At 40.3% G+C, this 17,208-nt stretch overlaps 1 protein-coding gene across 1 annotated transcript in view; it reads left to right on the top strand.

Moving 5' to 3' along the window:
* The first annotated feature begins 4,733 nt into the window (after nucleotides 1-4,733).
* Nucleotides 4,734-17,208, top strand: part of myo3b (myosin IIIB) — a 64,552-nt gene continuing 52,077 nt past the window's right edge. The window contains exons 1-8 of the mRNA XM_026144901.2: nucleotides 4,734-4,875; nucleotides 5,205-5,388; nucleotides 6,970-6,990; nucleotides 7,674-7,808; nucleotides 9,609-9,713; nucleotides 9,994-10,093; nucleotides 10,653-10,729; nucleotides 11,365-11,510. Of these exons, the coding sequence (XP_026000686.2) occupies nucleotides 4,847-4,875; nucleotides 5,205-5,388; nucleotides 6,970-6,990; nucleotides 7,674-7,808; nucleotides 9,609-9,713; nucleotides 9,994-10,093; nucleotides 10,653-10,729; nucleotides 11,365-11,510 (797 nt within the window). The 5' untranslated portion in view covers nucleotides 4,734-4,846. The remainder of the gene's footprint in view (nucleotides 4,876-5,204; nucleotides 5,389-6,969; nucleotides 6,991-7,673; nucleotides 7,809-9,608; nucleotides 9,714-9,993; nucleotides 10,094-10,652; nucleotides 10,730-11,364; nucleotides 11,511-17,208) is intronic.

Raw genomic sequence — 17,208 nt, 5'->3', positions numbered from 1 at the left:
AATTTCCTTCTTTTATAGGCTTTGCCAGACCTATACCACCTTCAGTTTTGTCTTTACTTGGTGAAAGACATGGTCAGGTGACTGACTCTGATGTTTAAGAGTATTCTCTTTATTGGCATTAAGAAGCATTGGGCTTCAGCAGGAAGTATAACTCCATGCATTTAAGAAGATGTCCTGCTTCTGGTCAATAAACAGCAGTGACCCAGTTCCGTTGGCAGTCAAACAGGCCCATGTTGTCACACCACCTCTGTGTTTTCAAGGGGTCTGTTTTGCCTCAGAACTGCTGTTGATTTGGTTAGATGCTGTGAAGTGGTTTTCCAAGTAAAAGATTCTGTAATCACCCTCTTTACTGCATTGTTGATTTGGCCACTTCGGAAGCTTCCTGTCTCTCTGATAGGTCAGTTTGGTATTTTTCTGCCTTATGGTAGCCTTCTTTAGCCTTCTTTACTTGGTCTGATGCCTCTTTGTGCCTCTATGTTATGAATTCTCATTCTCAACAGCTGCCGAACTTAAACAACTGGAATCAACTCCAGACTTTATATGCCAATAATGTGGAAACAGACCACACATGGCTCAAAGCTGCATGTAAACTGTGTAAAAAATGAACAGACCTTATAAAAAAAGGTTTTAAACCTGTTTCTTAAACCCCTTGAGTTAAAGTTTAAAGTGTACAATTAAATCACTTGCTGATTACATCAGGTGTTGGTGTCCATACACGACACTGTGTGAAACACTTAAAGACCTGACTTCAGGTAACACATTATTAGAGTAACACTAAAGAAAAAAGCACTGGGTCACCTACACATTACATTAACAGGAGCTGCCTGGCCATGGAAACCCCGGCCATGAAGCTCCCAGCACACAGTTTTGGTGCTGATGTTAATGCCAAATGAGGTACAGAGCTATGGACTTATCAGAGCATCGGCAGCTTTTACATGCTATCCGCCTCACTCGACTCCAGTCTGTAAACTTTACGTGGTTTGCTTGTCATGCCTAAATGTTTTCCACTTTACAGTAATACCGCTTACAATAGATCAATTGATTATCCTGAAGGGAAGAAAATTTCACAAACTGCCTGATGACTGACCAAAACAAATGTAAGACCAAAAAATTGCTTCCCTTGCGTTCAAACAGTAGCACAGCCATACTCACATCCATCACAGTGGCACAGCTGTGGTGTTTGTGATGATATGGCTGAGGTTAATTTATAATTAATTATAAATAATAAATTATAATTCATTTAAGACTGATTACTTAGATGGTGATGGTGCCTTTTTGTTATTACAGTTGATGCTTTGTGTATCCAAAGATGTCAATCAGGGATCATTAATCATGCAGGTGCACCGCTAAGATTAAAGATGTTAATGTTTAAAAGAAATGCATTTGTGTCTGCTTGTGTGAGGCTTTGGCCTTCCAGGGTGAGAACAAGGGCGAAATGCTTCAGGCCTGACTCATAGCTAGTGGAGGTTTACCGTAAAGCCTCTTCATATCCCCTTAAAAGGGATTATTGGTTTTTTCCCCTCTCCATAGACTTACCAAAGGGGTTTACCCAGCGGACTTCCCATAAGGCTCTGCCACAGAGGGTGGAATTGTGCGAGTTTGATGGAAGCAGAAAATTAGATTACTGCCTTTCACTCTGTACTGTTTCTGGTGACAAAGATGTGCTGCAGCCGGTCACGTCATGTGCAGCTGTTACCGCCTCAGACCTACACTTAGCATTATGTAGATGCACAGAAAATGTGCCCGATGAGCAAAGGCAGAGCAGGGTAGTTTTTCCAAATATAATCACCGTGTTACTATGCACATATTCCTGTTTTGTAACTGAAAATACCATGTACCACTGTGTATCAGACACAGCATCCCTTTTTTAGCTGTGCTGACAAGAATGGTAAACAAAGGGTAACCTGAGCACTGCAATCGAAGAGCAGCGGTGTCCTGTTCTTAAGCGCTATTTCACTGTATCTCCTGCCCATTTAAAGAAATTCTCGTTGCCTTCTTGCAGTAAAAAAGAGCTCGAACAAGTCTTTATTGATCAGATTTGGTTCTCATTTATGTATTTACATTGTTTATTTATTAAGTAGGCACCGAGCGGTTTAACACAGTTCCAGTACAGAGCATAAAACTGATGCTGAGCTGAAAAGAGACATTTTATAGCTGATGCTATTTTTAACCTTAGTTGGCTTCCACAAATACATTGTATAATTTAAATGCTTTAATGGTCACTATTATGCCGATAATCACTTAGCAAACATGTCAAGTGGAATGCAAGAAAAAAAAAATCAATAAATTGATCTTGTTCTCTTTCAGCATCTGTTTTTTTTTTCTTCTCTTAGATGCTATAAAACTTTGCTCAGTCTATTTTGTGATCCCTCGTCATAGATTGTACCTGTCTACAAATTATAGTCAGAAAAGTTTTATTCAAGAAATATAATACCAGTAATTGTGTAGGAGATTAAATGAAGGCATGGTTGTTTGGAGCGGCTGTTTCAGCTCCAAGTACACGCGTGGAGAGAACCTTTTGTGTCTAAAAATGTTTTTAATTTGCACAAAAAACTGAAGAAACATGCTCTCTATGTTTTTAATTAGTTTGTTAAAAAATTACAGTCATATTGTGTTTTTCCCCCCCTTATTTGCTAATGCTGTAGTGATTAATCAAAATGTGACAAATGCCCATATTTGGGAAAACGTTCAAAATGAGGAACGGCATAAAAATGTTAGAAACTTCTACGTAGTTGGTGCAAGTGTCGGCTTGTGTTGGGGCACTTTCCAGCTCCTGGAATATGTAGCATTGTGGTTTTTCAGGTGAAACTGATTATTATTAGTATAAAGTACTGATCCAGGCACATTTTAAATGCTTAAACTTAGACTAAAAAGCTGAAATACTTACATATTTGTAGTCTTATATACTTATAGCCTGGGAGGGTTCTTTTGTCTCTGGAGGCTCTGGATATCTTTGTCTTATTGCTTTAAGGTTTATAAGGCTGTAGAGCATCAGAAGCTGTCTGAACGAGTGAAGCAGCAGCAGCTCGGTGTGTAAAGGACATTATGAGCTGAGTGAAGATAGGCAGAAACCATGTGACTTAGAAACTGTCACGGACTTCCTGGTTACTGGGCTGCAACAGGGGATGCTTCATATCAGCCACCATTATGAGTGGCTACATCTGCCACCTGAATATTTAACAGCACTGTGCATCAGGTTGCAGATTACTAGTGAATTATTAATCCCTATAGATTGGCATGAACTAGCCTGGAGTGTTTTGTGGTGAGGCAGTGGCAAGCACGTTCACAGTAGCAGGTATGTCTCACTTACAGCTTTATCATCTGCACTTTATTAATTTTAAATGAGTTATGAATAGATTTAAGCGAGTGAGCTAACATGTGGTATTTTTTTGATGGATTCTTTTCAAAAGGTAGGTTTTGGGGAGGGTTTGTTGCTCAAATTGGGTGAGATCAAAGTTCTTGTGCTTCTTGTAAAGTTCTAAAAATCTAATATTTACACATTAATCACTAAATTAATTGTACATTTAACAATAATCTGCATACAGGCTAGTTGGAGGAAAACATTGCAGATATCTCAGAGAAAAGCTACTGTAGAGAAATATGAGCTGTCTGTTATAGAAAAAAATAGAAGGTGTGGTGGCAACAAGTGGCAGGTGATGTTACAGTACTTACAGAACTTGCAGTAGACATCCTTAAAGAAAAAATATATTATTAAATCTCTATTATTAAAACTGAATGACTGTAATTAGTCTTTACTGCTACTTATGTAAATTCCAACAGTGTGTGCTCCACTTATGTGGGCAAACTAACTTTCTATGTGATGAGATAAAAACATTACAGCTCATGGGGGGGAAACTCTCCACTTTGATGGTTTTGCAAAGAGATGTTGATTGATGGGTAAGACAACATATTTGTTTATAAATAGTAATATATAAGTGATCTGGTATATTTGTATTTAAATGTGTGATGTGAAAAAACTCATAATTACAGCAGGCACTTTGGCTTTTTCTGCGATCACATGCAGCTCCTTGAAGGACACTCTGAAGGGTGTCACTCTGTGCTGCATGTCTGTGCGTCTCTGCAGAATCGTGGTATATCCATCTAATATCAGTTAGCATGCCATTGCTCACGGTGCATGCACAACATTTCATAAATCTGTCCTCATGTGTGAGTTGCTGCGCCCCTGAGGGTTAAACATCATTCACTGTTTTTCCCATCAGTATGCGAACTTCCCCAGCCTTTCTCAGGGTCATACAACCTCCGTGATGCATAACACATTTATGACAAAAGGAGCATTCGTGGGATTGCACACAAACATCCCTCTCCATCACGCTTATCTGGATTATGTGTCGTTTTGTAAAAATAAGATTCATGCATCCCGACGTGGCTGTATCACTTGCTGATCCATCATGTTATTTGTTCTCAGCTGTTTTGACACTTAATCCTTTGCATCATTGGCCATATATGTTGTATTTTGCCACAGAAGCATCACATGTTGACTACAAGGATGATTTACATTGGTGTTTTCCATTCCCGTTGGTCATTAGTGCTGAAGACGTGCAAACGCTTTATAGTTTTATACAACAGTTTATTTGGAGGTGTGGCAATGCTTCAGTGTTCACTCAGGACAGCGCTTCTCAAGATAATCTCTGACCAATCCGATTGATCTTTAGAAGATTGCACTTCTTAGTGTGCAGTGACAAGGTCCCTGTGGAGAGGGCTAATTCAGTAGCTGTGGGAAATGCCACTTGTTGCCTGTCCTCCCATGGAGGCCATTCCTGTTGCTACTGGTGTTGTTATATTATGATCGCCAGAGAGTCTTTGGTTGTAATTCTTCTCAGCCCAGATGAGTCAGGAGAAAATAACACTTGCCATGTAAGTAGAGTGTTGTCCTCTCCATCCATATCTGTGGACTTATTTTGCTTTGATTTGTCCAGGTCGATGCAGTCATTGGTTTTAGCTGAACAAAAATGCCTCAGGGAATAAATGTACTCTGTGTGCTTTACCTGCACAGTTTATAGGTTTTAATTACTTGCTGCTCTGTCACGGTAAGGTTCAACTGTTATTCACAACAAGCATCCTTTCTGCAAGACGAAGTAGTGAAGGTTTTAAGGGAATTAACATTTCCATTTGTTTCTGTAAACTTTGCAAATTATTCAAGATTTATTTTTTTAAATCTTGGTATGACTGTTTTTATTGTCCAGGAGATCACTATATGGACTGTACCCCTACAAGTCCAGCATGCTTGGACTGGAGACTCTGGGCGATCCATCAGGTGACTGGGATATAGTGGAAACCATTGGCAAAGGAACTTATGGAAAAGTCTACAGAGTGACCAACAAAAAAGATGGGAGTCAGGCAGCAGTGAAAGTGCTGGACCCGATTAATGTAAGTCTGATTAAAGTGTGTTTACTGCTGGACCCGGCTTCTTGTTGACTGTTTTCAATCTCACAGAACTGGTTAGGGTTTAGATGCAGTATCTGTTCAGGCTATTTTTGCAGAATAGTAATGATGTGTATGTATGATGTCAGAAAGTTTGAGGTGTATGAGTTTATGCTGATGCTGTTTGGCAGTGAAGTAATGGCGATCTTAAGGTGTTTTGTTGTGGGAGTAGATCTAGCTCTGGATGAGCACCCATTAGCTCAGTGGTTCCCAGCTTATTTGGTTTATAGCACCCTGAAATGACACTATTTGATTTAACCAAGACAGCAGGCAGAAAGAACAAATGAATGTTTGCAAATGCAGAAGAAATCTGTTGAACAACTCCTCACCTGACTGCCATGACCTTTGTGATTATGCGATTATGAGAAGAATATGCTTTGTAGATTTGAGCTTTTGCTGTTTGCCCTTCCTGGTGCTACCCCCAAGCGATTTGTGTTTCCTCTTGGTCTTGAACCAGGGATCATTTGCATGTTAGGTGAATGTGTAAACCACTACCTACACATGCAGTTAAGACCATGGAAAATTCAAATACCTGAATTTCACTAAACTTGGTGCACAGACTTCTTGGATATGAAGATAACATATAAACTGCACAGCAGTTATTCGTCAGATAATTGCATTTCAATAAGAGAGAGATCATTTGGAAAAATAAATTATTTATTCAAAGACAGAATTTGAATAAAAGCTATTTGGTGATCAGACTCAGATGAACCATTCCAGCAGAGCGGACACCCATCAGTGATAGAAACTGAAGATGAAGATGACAGGTTAGATGGGGCTCCGAGAGACTGGGGTAAAAAAATAATTATAGTTGAGGTCTAACCGACCACCTGTTTAGATACCCACATGTTGCTCAAAGGAACCACACGTGACTTTAAGTCTTAATACAAGTAAAGCATCTGAGTTATAGAAGAATGTATCCCCATGGAGTTGTCACAAAAGGGAGAATTGGAGACAAATCCTTTTTCTTTTTGAAATGTCACTGTCAGCCTCCTAGATTCACTTGCATGGCAGTGGACCGTGCTGTTAATTGAATCTGAGGGCTTTGACCCACATGTTGGGAACCACTGATTTAGATTAGGGCATGCTAATGTAACGTGTAAATACAGCCAGTTCTGCCAGGTGTTATCTCATAGCTAAACAAAAGCATAACTAAACCTGCCTAAAACTCCTAAGAGGTTTAATTACTCTGCAAATCCATTTTTAAACACTTTATTTAGTTGAACCTGCACCTTTTTTATTGTTTGTTACCTTCTATGGCCTTTTTTGGCTCTTTGTACATCACTCACAAGCCTATCCTGTAGAAGTAAAACTTAGCTTAAAGATGTAATTTAACTGCTGGCTTTATGCAGATTAAACCTCCAGGTTTTCCCGATGAATGATATGATATCTGACATTGCATGTATGGCTCACTGTAACCTTTTATTATATAGTGTTGGTGAGGAGGTTTCTACCTTGCAGGACCTCATAATACTGCGACAGAAAACTAAAACCACTGTGTTTTTCTTTGTAACCAACTTGTCTCAGCATTCGAGCCATTCAAACAGAGTAAGTTGCCGGTACTTTTCCCCCTCTCCATCTTGATGCAGTCGTACTTGCACTTGCTCCTGTGATATATATCAATGTCTCCCCTTTTCATTTATTTCCTGTCGTGCTAAATTTAACGTGCTCTTACCAGAAACTGTAGCTCCTGCATCGCCTGTATCCTCTCTGTATAACCGTCCATTTGTTTGCGTGATAAGGATACTGTAGACTCTGAATTGGCAGCATATTGTGGGAGTGTGACTCGGTCTGAGGCGAGCCTGTGATTGTGTCAGTGGAACAATCCCCATCCTGGCAGCGCTATCCACCATGATGCGCCCCTGATGGCCATGAAGATGAAGCTGCCTCCTCTCCCATCCCTCTCCCTGATTAGACTGCTGACACTATCACTCAGACATCCAGGAAGAGAAATTCTGCCTCTCTGACTGTTGATCTTCCCTCCCACTGAGATTTACTTTGATAGAAAAGTGCTTCCAGAAATAGTTCAGCACAGCGGCCCATCCCTTCCTTATTTACTGAGTTTATAACCCCAATTTTAGGTTTCTTATTATAGTAGCCTAGTTCACTAAAAATGAAACGCAGCCTGAAATATTGAAGCACAAATACACCTTTTATAACACATCACAGTGTTGGTTTATCTCTTTCCTTGCTGTACTTAAACACTGCTTGTTTGCTGATGCTGTTTAAAGGATGTGGATGAGGAGATTGAGGCAGAATACAACATACTGAGGTCCCTGCCCAACCATCCTAACGTGGTGAAGTTTTATGGCATGTTTCATAAGTCCGACAAATTAACTGGCGGACAGCTCTGGCTGATACTGGAGGTGAGCACTTTATTATGTTTATTTGTATAACACGTGTTACACTTTTCATACTTTATGAAGGGCTTATTGTCAGTTCTCATTAATGCAACTGTGGTTGGGAAAATTATTGCGACCATGTTCTATAAACTGGCAATCTGAAGAAACTGAAGACAGGGACCAGGTCTGCCACAGCACACAGTTAGTTGCTGTCTTCAAAGTGACGTTGGTGTTTCAAGACAGCCATTAAAACAGTCACTCTTTCAGTCTGTTATCAGTATGTGATCTCATTGGCCCTGACAGGCTAAGATTAAATGTAATGTGTTGGCACTTATTTAGAAACTGGCTGACTGCAGTCTTTCTGAGTCAGACTGCGATTGTTAGGAAATAGGTTGCCTCCCGTCGAGCAACTTGTGCAATCGCTTTGTGATCAACAGCTAGTCTCCTTGCAGTCTGTTGCTTATAGCAAACAAATTCAGTGCAATCACCAAATTTTTCATAGTTGCAAGGAGGTTGCTGTCTAGTTTTTACTCTAGTGTGATTGAGCCATAAGAGTTAGATCCTTATGTTTGTAGGTTAAATATGAATCTACACCATAGCCAGTTAGCTTAGCATAACAAAAGAAACAGCTAGCCTGGCTCTGTCTGAAGCTGTCTAAATCTGGCTCTCAGCCCCTTTAAAACTCGGTAAAGATGATATTCTGTCACTATCATTTAAATCCCTGCAAACAACAGTGTAGAAAGAAACAACACATTTTGGTTTTATTACCAGGTTTATACCACTTGGAAGCTTTTGCTAATGCTTTATGTCTGCTTTGGCTCAGTGGGAAATGGGCCATTTGTGTGTCAGGTGTACTCTTCAGTTCGGCCATAATAATGGTGGATAAAGCTGTCATTTACCTCAAAGACCACCCATGTCTCTGACAGTCAACAAAACGGCAGAAAGGAAGAAGCGTGCTAGTCAATAATAGCATTACAAGTTTCAGAAACAAAGAAATTGAGAGAAAAACACGTTATTAGGCCTGAGGGATACACAGTGTGAGGTTGGTGGGAAATGCCAAGGTTATTCCAAGCTTCAAATTAACCATGCGTGTATGCACAGTTAGTGCAATGATTGTGATACCAAACAATCTGTTACCTGGAGTGTCTTTTTCCTGTATTTCGTCACAATTTCATAATCAAATGGCTCAAGTAAATAAAACCCCTATTTAAAAAAATGAAGTTTAAAACTCTTAAATCCTTTTTCACATAGACCGGTGACAAATTAAAGGAAAAACATTAATCCACTGTGGCTCACAGTCTGAGAAACCTGGGAATTAGTTATGCCAGCAGAGACATTTTGCTGGGATAGCTTTTGCCTTTAGTCAGAAGGTCAGTGCAAATCAATATAAAGTGTTCTGAGTTATCAGCTTTACAGCTTTTCAGGATCAGGATCACAGTGACTGGTTTGATTAGAAGTCACCAGTTCTTAACCTGTTTGAATGCTCTGAGACGTTTTGGAGTGATGTGTTAGGTTAGCTGATTCACAGACATGAAGAATCTTTGCATATTGAAGCTGCTCTCTGACCAAGTACTGACCAAACACAATAACACCATACTGAGACACTTTATGTTGGTTTACCCTTTAATTTGTCGCTCTTCTGTATATAAGAAAGCATTGATCTGGGTCTCAGTTAGCCAGGAAACACCACCTACACGAATATCAATGCTATTGTGCTGCTCTGCTTTCTCTAACTTGTGTGTGTGGGCTAGCTCTTTCCATGAATCATAATCTGGAGTGGTGAGTGATGGACGAGTCACTGGAGTTTCTCTGTCTCCCTCCCAGCTGTGCAACGGCGGCTCTGTCACAGAACTCATCAAAGGCCTGCTGATGCGTGGCCAGCGTCTGCAGGAGCCTGTTATCGCATACATCTTATGCAGTGCCCTCTTGGTAAGATGGCCCTCTGCAAAGCTGCAAATGCAGGGGGAGGAGGTGGGACACCAACATGCAGAGAGCGGGCTGAGGATTTATTTTCAGCTGGGGAAGTGTGACAAGCAGTTATGAATGTCTCTCCTTACGAACAGCTGTGGGAGTTCTTTTATGTAGTTTGTACAGCTCAACTTTTAATGCATCATATGCAGATTTATTTATTTTTTTACGCAAATGACTAATTGTGTGTCGTGATTCATGCTCAGCAGCACCTTGCATTATCTGTCCTCTAATTTAAAAGGGTCTCCAGCATTTGCACAACAACCGGATTATCCATCGTGACGTCAAAGGCAACAACATCCTCCTGACAACTGAGGGAGGAGTCAAACTGGTTGACTTTGGTAATGATCTTTGAAAGAGGCAATTTAGCCGCTCCAATCTTTTCTCTGAAGTGCGCTGTTATAGATAAATGACTCTTTTTTTTGTGAGTGATCTTTTGGAAGTGTCAGCAACATTGTTTGTGAAGGCAAACACAAGCGCAGGATAAATCATTTAACCCACACTTTAGTCCCATGCTCACCATAACGTCTTTTAATTCATGGACCGTAGCCTTAGCCCGAAGCTATTATTGCTCATTTAAATTGCATTATTTGATCCTTTGCATATTAAAAGAAAGCTGCTATGGCAAATGACTTTGAGTCACCCCCAGGCATGTTTATGTCCCCTGTGTCATGGAGATGAAGTGGACTCACGCTGATAAAAATCTGTCCTACATAATTTGAAATGATTATAGCCCATTATTATTGCTGCTTGGCAGGTTGCCACACTAAATTATATGCCAGGATTTATTGATTAGTTCAAACATTTACTGTCTGCTGTAATTTATCCCAAGAAATATTCACGCTAATGAAGTAAGATCGAATTTTGCGATTCTTTTTCCATTTCCATTTTTTTTTGTAGGTGTTTCAGCTCAACTGACGAGCGCACGACTGCGGAGGAACACGTCAGTCGGGACACCGTTTTGGATGGCTCCTGAGGTCAGAGTCTAAGGGCTGCACACGCATGTTCATGTCTGGTAATGCAGCAGTAAAACATGCACACGTGTTTTAGTGGCTAATGGATTCTTTTTATATACATGTACAGTGTGATGTAGCTGTTAAACAGAGCGCCTCAGTTATTTCCGTGTGACTCTCCCTCCCATGTGTCATTGTGTATTCCTCTCCACGGGTGCAGCTCTTGAGGTCGCCTCAAGGTTAATAGCTGGGAGTCTGTGGCCCCTCGGCTTACTCTTTTGGCAGAAATGAGGTGCGGTGATTGAGCTGGTAGGGAGGGACCTCGGGGGCAATTAGAATAAACTCAGCTGTAAAATGTAGTGCCAGTTATAATTATTGACTGTGGCAAAGAGAAGCTCGTACCCGGAGCTACTGCACTGACCTGCCTTTCAGTGCTTGTTTTTAAATGGGCTGTGAATGAGCTTGGCTGACTGTTTTTGGCATTAAGAGGATTTTTTCAGGTTCACAATGCTTTTTTTTTTTTTTTTTAAAAAGTAATTTTATTTGAATCATTAATCTGAATTTAATACCCTAAAAATCAAACAAAATTAATCTCACCCCTCTTAAACGGACTTTCCACTCGGTGACTGTCTAAAATGGACCCTGTGAATTGTTTCCAGGTCATAGCCTGTGAACAGCAGTACGACTACTCCTATGATGCCCGCTGCGATGTGTGGTCTCTCGGCATCACAGCCATCGAGCTGGCAGACGGAGATCCCCCTCTGGCTGAGATGCATCCAGTAAAAGCCCTTTTCAAGATCCCACGGTGAGTCCAGTAGAGGGCGCTCCTGCCACACAGCTGGAGGCAGCTGCCACAGGGACATAAAAAAACCCCCTTTCCTTACTGTCAGGAGGAAAATTCTGAACTGAAATTTATGATCAAATGGATAAAAGGTAAAAAATCACTGCGGCTTCTCTGACAACTGATTTTGTGCTGAATTTAGAAAATAAAAAGCTGAATCGGTAGGCTCTGCTTCACTCTCCCAGTTGCCGCTGCATTTTCGTCTTTGCTATCTGAAAGGACGCATCTGCTGAATAATCAGTGTTTAAAATCTCCATCATCAGAAACGTAGAAGTGTTTGGCCTTAAAATTAATGCAGTGATTGAATCTGTAAAAATATTCACTGCTGGAAACCGTGTGTGTCTGATGATCATCTGAGAGCTTAGTGGCTACACGCAGTTGACCTTTTGTTATCAGTACAATCGCGCAATTATCTCTCAGTTAGGTAGAGATATGCCCCTTCTGATTGCAATTTGCATTGGTGATTAGCTCCATTCACATTGAGATGAGGCTGTCACCTCCTCCCAGTCACAATATTATCTCCTCCCTGCCAAGACTCGGGAGCAGGCCTTGTGTAGCAGGAATTATGGGAGCTAACGCAGCATTTCATCAGCACCAAATTTTAACCAGAATGTAAAATAATTATACGAGAAATTACAGCTGATGGCAGAGCGCATGGGTGAAGATTTTGTCAGGCTTTGACTCTGTAACACATTTGTAACTCTTTTTCTCGCTTCGGGATCGAGTTTGGAGGATTCATCATTCATGTCTTTATGTTTTGCACGGAAATAAATGCAATTATTTATTGAAATGTGCAAAAAATAAGTAAGGCAAAAACAGAGTTTGTACAATTCCAAGTTTGATTGTCAACACTTGGTATGATTGCATTTTCTTAGAGCAGTCTTCAGGAATAGTTTTCCAGGCTTCTTGAATGATATTCAAAGCTCTTCTTTGGATGTCAGCTGCCTTTTGCTTCAATAATGTTGAGGTTTGGGCTCTGAGGAGGCCAATCCATGACTGATAGTGTCCCACTGTGTGCTTTTCTATTAATGTTTGCTTCTACTGCACTGACAGTGTGTTTGGGATCATTGTCAGGCTGAAAAATAAATCCGTTGCAAATCATAAACCAGTCTCCGTGATGTTTTACAGACGGCTGTAGACACTCACTGTTGTACCTCTCACCTATACATACATATATATACATATAGATGAGAATTTGAGACAGAAATGTCAAATTCTTCCCTATTTTTTAAAGACACGACTTTCAGATGCTGTTCATCTGCTGTAGATGTTTTTTAGGCCTGCCATTTCGTCTTTTATCCCTCAGTTTCCTAATATTTGTAAGGACACACTGCACAACATGCTGTTATACATTTTAGGATAATGTCTCTTTGGGAATCACCTCGATAGTGCAAAAACTTTATTTTGGGCCTGTCAAACTGTGCCATCTTTGGCATATTTTGTCAATTCAGCTAAAGACATGGAAACAAAATATGTGTTTTTGTGACAGGCTGCTGGTAAAGGGCCTAAAGATGCACTTTAAAATGTTATGTGTAGATGCGACACTGGTTCATCCCTTGAGTTAAGCGCCTTTCAGATGCATGTATGATTCAGAGGTCAGTGTTAAGTAGCTTAGCAAAAAAAATCCCAAAAGTCCTCTAAAAAATGATGAGGTACCACAACTGAACTGGACTGAAAATGAATATAAAAGCACCCAGTGTCCAAAGAAACGTTTTAAAGACCTTCACAAAGCCGGGACTGTTAGTCAAGACCACAAAAATTAAAAGAAAGTCTGGCTTCTTGGAGGCAAAATATAAAGAAACAAGTTGCAGTCATACTTCCCTATTAATCACCAGCCATAATATTAGACATTTCCATTTCACCAGACAGTTTTCAATCATTCCTTGAGGTTTCTTTGACCTTTCGCCCTTTATGAATAACTCTGATGATGATAGAATTGGAAACAAATACTTCAGTGACATTTCGTCATCTTTTTTCCAATCAAAATGTGTATTTTAGCTTTTTAGTGTAAAACGGGACCTTAAAGGTTTAGAAGTTGTTATAAATCACCATGAATGTGTCGAACCATGAAATGATTCTGTTAACATGTCATTTATCTTAAATATGTTTTCCCCCATTGCTGCAGCGGCGCAGGCAAAATCATGAGAAAAACCTTTTATGACTTTGTGAATAAGGAAATGAGTTTCACCTTTGGGTCTTCGGTGGCAGTGAGAGTGATTCATGAGGAAATCCAAGAGATTCATCGTCACAGGTTTCGATCAATCCACAAATTTTTTTTCCTTCTCAATTTAATACATCACAAACTATTACTAGAGGAGCCTCTACCTGGAGTATTGTCCTTGAGTGGTGCATGTTTTATGAAACCTGTGTAAGCGCTAAAACATGTAATGAGCATTTTCATCTCTCTGGTATTTTACAGTTGCACGTAGTAATGTGTTTCCAGGCTAAAGGTTTCACTGTCGGGTAGTTAATCTTTTCTGTATTATCCACTTAGTCATTCTTTCTCAGCTGAAACACATCCAGATAGTAAAAAGGAAGACAAATATGCACAGTTGTGGATCACATTCCTTGCTTTCCTATGCTGTTTGCTGGACAGTCTCTCGAGTCAAGCTGTGGATTTAATTGCCCATGTGTGGGGCCACTTCTGAGCCCAGCAGCAGATAGCCATTATGTCACCGCTTTGGCCGTGCTTTTGGTGGAAATGATTCTCATCCCAGCAGGCTACCATGGATGATAAGAGAAGCACTGACAGCTGTCAGAGAGGACACTGATGAGCTCGATGAATTAGGGGCACCTTGGTAAATGGTCTGTTTGTGCGACAGAAAAATCACACACTTGATGAGTTGTGACACCCTGTTGAAGCATGCATATGCTTGTTGCTTAATTTCTAAATTGAACCCAAGGTGTCCATGATGCTTTTTTAACTATTACCTGCTGTTTTGAGTGCGTATGACAGATGTATGATGATCATGGTGACCATGAATGAAGGTAATGGAGCATGTCAGAGGACAAAGCTGTAAAATCAACTGCAAAACTAATTATAGATACTCAAGACGAAGATGGTGTCTGATATTTAATATGCGGAAAGGTTAATTGCTTGAGCCAGTGCTCTCGTTGCCACACAGCCTCACAGTTTCCATGTAAAGTCAAACCAAAGTGTGTGTAAAATACTTTGTAAAGCTTAGAGGCGGCTGGCAAAGATGTCCAAGGTTGTGTTTATTCAGCGTTACCCCTGTCGATATTAGCTACGTATTAGATAGTACATGTATGTGTCTGAGTAAGACCAGGACAAGCAGAATAAAAGTAAGTGATGGCTTGTCAGAGGCAACAAAGGCTAACACAATCATTCAGCTGAAGGAAAGATATCCAGACTTGTGTGCTGTTTTGTATTATAGTGTGTGCAGCAGAACAGATGTCAACAGAAGTGGTGTCCCCTATTGCTTTCAGGACACCATATTTTGAAGCCTTGGTGTCAGCGCTTTTTTCTGCCACCATGCTGGTCGTCTAAATATGGCAAACACTGCCGTATTTAGACCAGAGGATGGAGTGCTAATTCAGCAGCTGATGCTAGCAAGCTCGATCAAGAAGCTGCATTCATAAGCTGCGTGGGTGGAGCGCACAGAAACAGACACCTGCTAATAAAGCAGGATATTAATACTAGTATTACTATCGCTATTTTACTCACCAAAAGTGCAGCATAAACCTGGTTATTTGCCAAATATTAATTTAAAAAAACAAACTTTGAAAGCCACCACAGATAGAGACGAGAGGTCCACATGAGGAACTGGAACTGTTGTGGTTGGCGGCAGCAATAAGTTGAACTCAATATTAGTTTTATTTTTTTTGTAAATGTTCAAGGGAGATGGAGGTTATTGTAGCTGTCATAGGGCAAGAGGTGGGGTACACTCTGGACAGGTTACCAGTATATCTATAAAAATGTGGACTAGGTAGAGTAAAACCCCAACAGCTAATTAATCAATATTCCCATTTTTTCCCATTTTAGCCTCAGCCTATCCAAGCATACATTTACCTGTGTGAACAAATCACTCTCTGTTGTGGTCCCTTTCACTGATTGCATGCTGCCATCTCCTCTGTAACCTCATGTACACAGATTAGTAGTTGGCATATGCCATGGACATAACAGCTCTCGTCCAGAGCCAGGGAGAAAAGTCAGAATTGCACACTTTGTTTATGGCCATGTTCACGAGTGTTATGGATCCCATCCCTGCTATATAGATTACTTCCTGGTTCCAGAGTTATCCGAGTTTCATATTGTAATTTTTTGTAGCGATTTCTCCATTAAAGCCACTCTTTAAGCTTTAGCCTTGTCTCAAGAGTCATGCATTTGAGTCATGCATTCAGCCTGTCTCACAGCTACTCTTGACAGATTTCCCGCAATGTCCTCGATCCATCTTGTCACGGTTCACTGCTTCTTTTTTCTCAGAGAATATAAGGACGGCAGAGTCCACCAAACAATCTTTGAGAAATTCTCCATTAAAGAATAACTTATTGTTTTTTGCAGTATTATGGGAAATTGCTGAATTCTGGTCTTCTAGCACAGGAGTGTATGGGGATTGACTCGTGTTTGCAGCCTGCCTCGAGTGGCCATTGAAGGAACTGCAGCTTTGGCACTTTAGCTTGGCTTCATTTTTCAGTCCTGAAGGTTGCTGGTGGATATAGAAATGTTAGCATGTATGTGCCCTGTGCTGCAACCAGTGGTTAGAAATTAGTGAGGTTCCTTATTCCTCAAACTGTGCCCCAGTAGAAAAGGCCATTCTTCTGTAGAGACTAGGTCCTAAAGCTGCAACACAATCAAACCCAGAAATTTTGAAAGCTATAAAGGATTTTATTTTGTACAGCTTCCCTCTTTTGCAGGAGCAACAGTGTCTATAAAAATATGAACGCAGAGTGTTGTTTGTATAAAACAATGAAATAAAACAAAATGTCAAAATACAGATTATTCCTTCCCCTGAAATTAAAATAGCACAAGGGAGAAAATTGCTTACTCAATGGCTCGCTGTGCCTCTGGTTCACCAATTAGGATTCCTCATGAGTTATGCATTGAGCTGACCTCCTAAACGCCAAAACAGAGGCCAACAATTCTCCAATTTTTCCTAAAGTCTTTTCAAAATAAAAGCCGTCTAGGTTGTCAGACTGTCCAAGTGATTTGTACAAATTTCTACTGTATTATTTAAAAGGTCCAGACTTTGGCTGCCTCGTAGCTTGTTATGACAATGATCTGTGCCTAAGGCTGTTTTTAGGCTTTGTTTTAAATGCTATTTTTTTATTGCAATAACTGCTGATGAACATTTAACAGGTTATGGAGCTAAGACTGAGAGAAAACACATCCATCCTTAGTTGCTTTCTTGGCTCAAAATCCCTCATCCACCAGCAAAAATGAAATATTTTTGTGGATGATCAGGGTTGGAAACCTGCCACATTTTCTGTCACAGATGAATGGCAGAAATAATGCTGAATTTTGAAACCGTGTACCCCACTGATGTTTTATCAAATCGCTCATTGTTACTGTAAAAAACCTGCCACATCGCCTTGATTTTTCTATATTGGCATTTTATGTAGGAAAAAAAGTCAGTGTAGTGAAGTAATTGTACACTTAATGTTCCAAATTTCCCATTATCTGACACTGACGATCCCTGACAGG

Source organism: Astatotilapia calliptera, chromosome 16, assembly GCF_964374335.1.
Source record: "Astatotilapia calliptera chromosome 16, fAstCal68.1, whole genome shotgun sequence".
Classification (NCBI taxonomy): Eukaryota; Metazoa; Chordata; class Actinopteri; order Cichliformes; family Cichlidae; genus Astatotilapia; species Astatotilapia calliptera.
The sequence above is the reverse complement of the archived record's forward strand: the minus strand, read 5'-3'. Positions and strand labels throughout refer to the sequence as shown.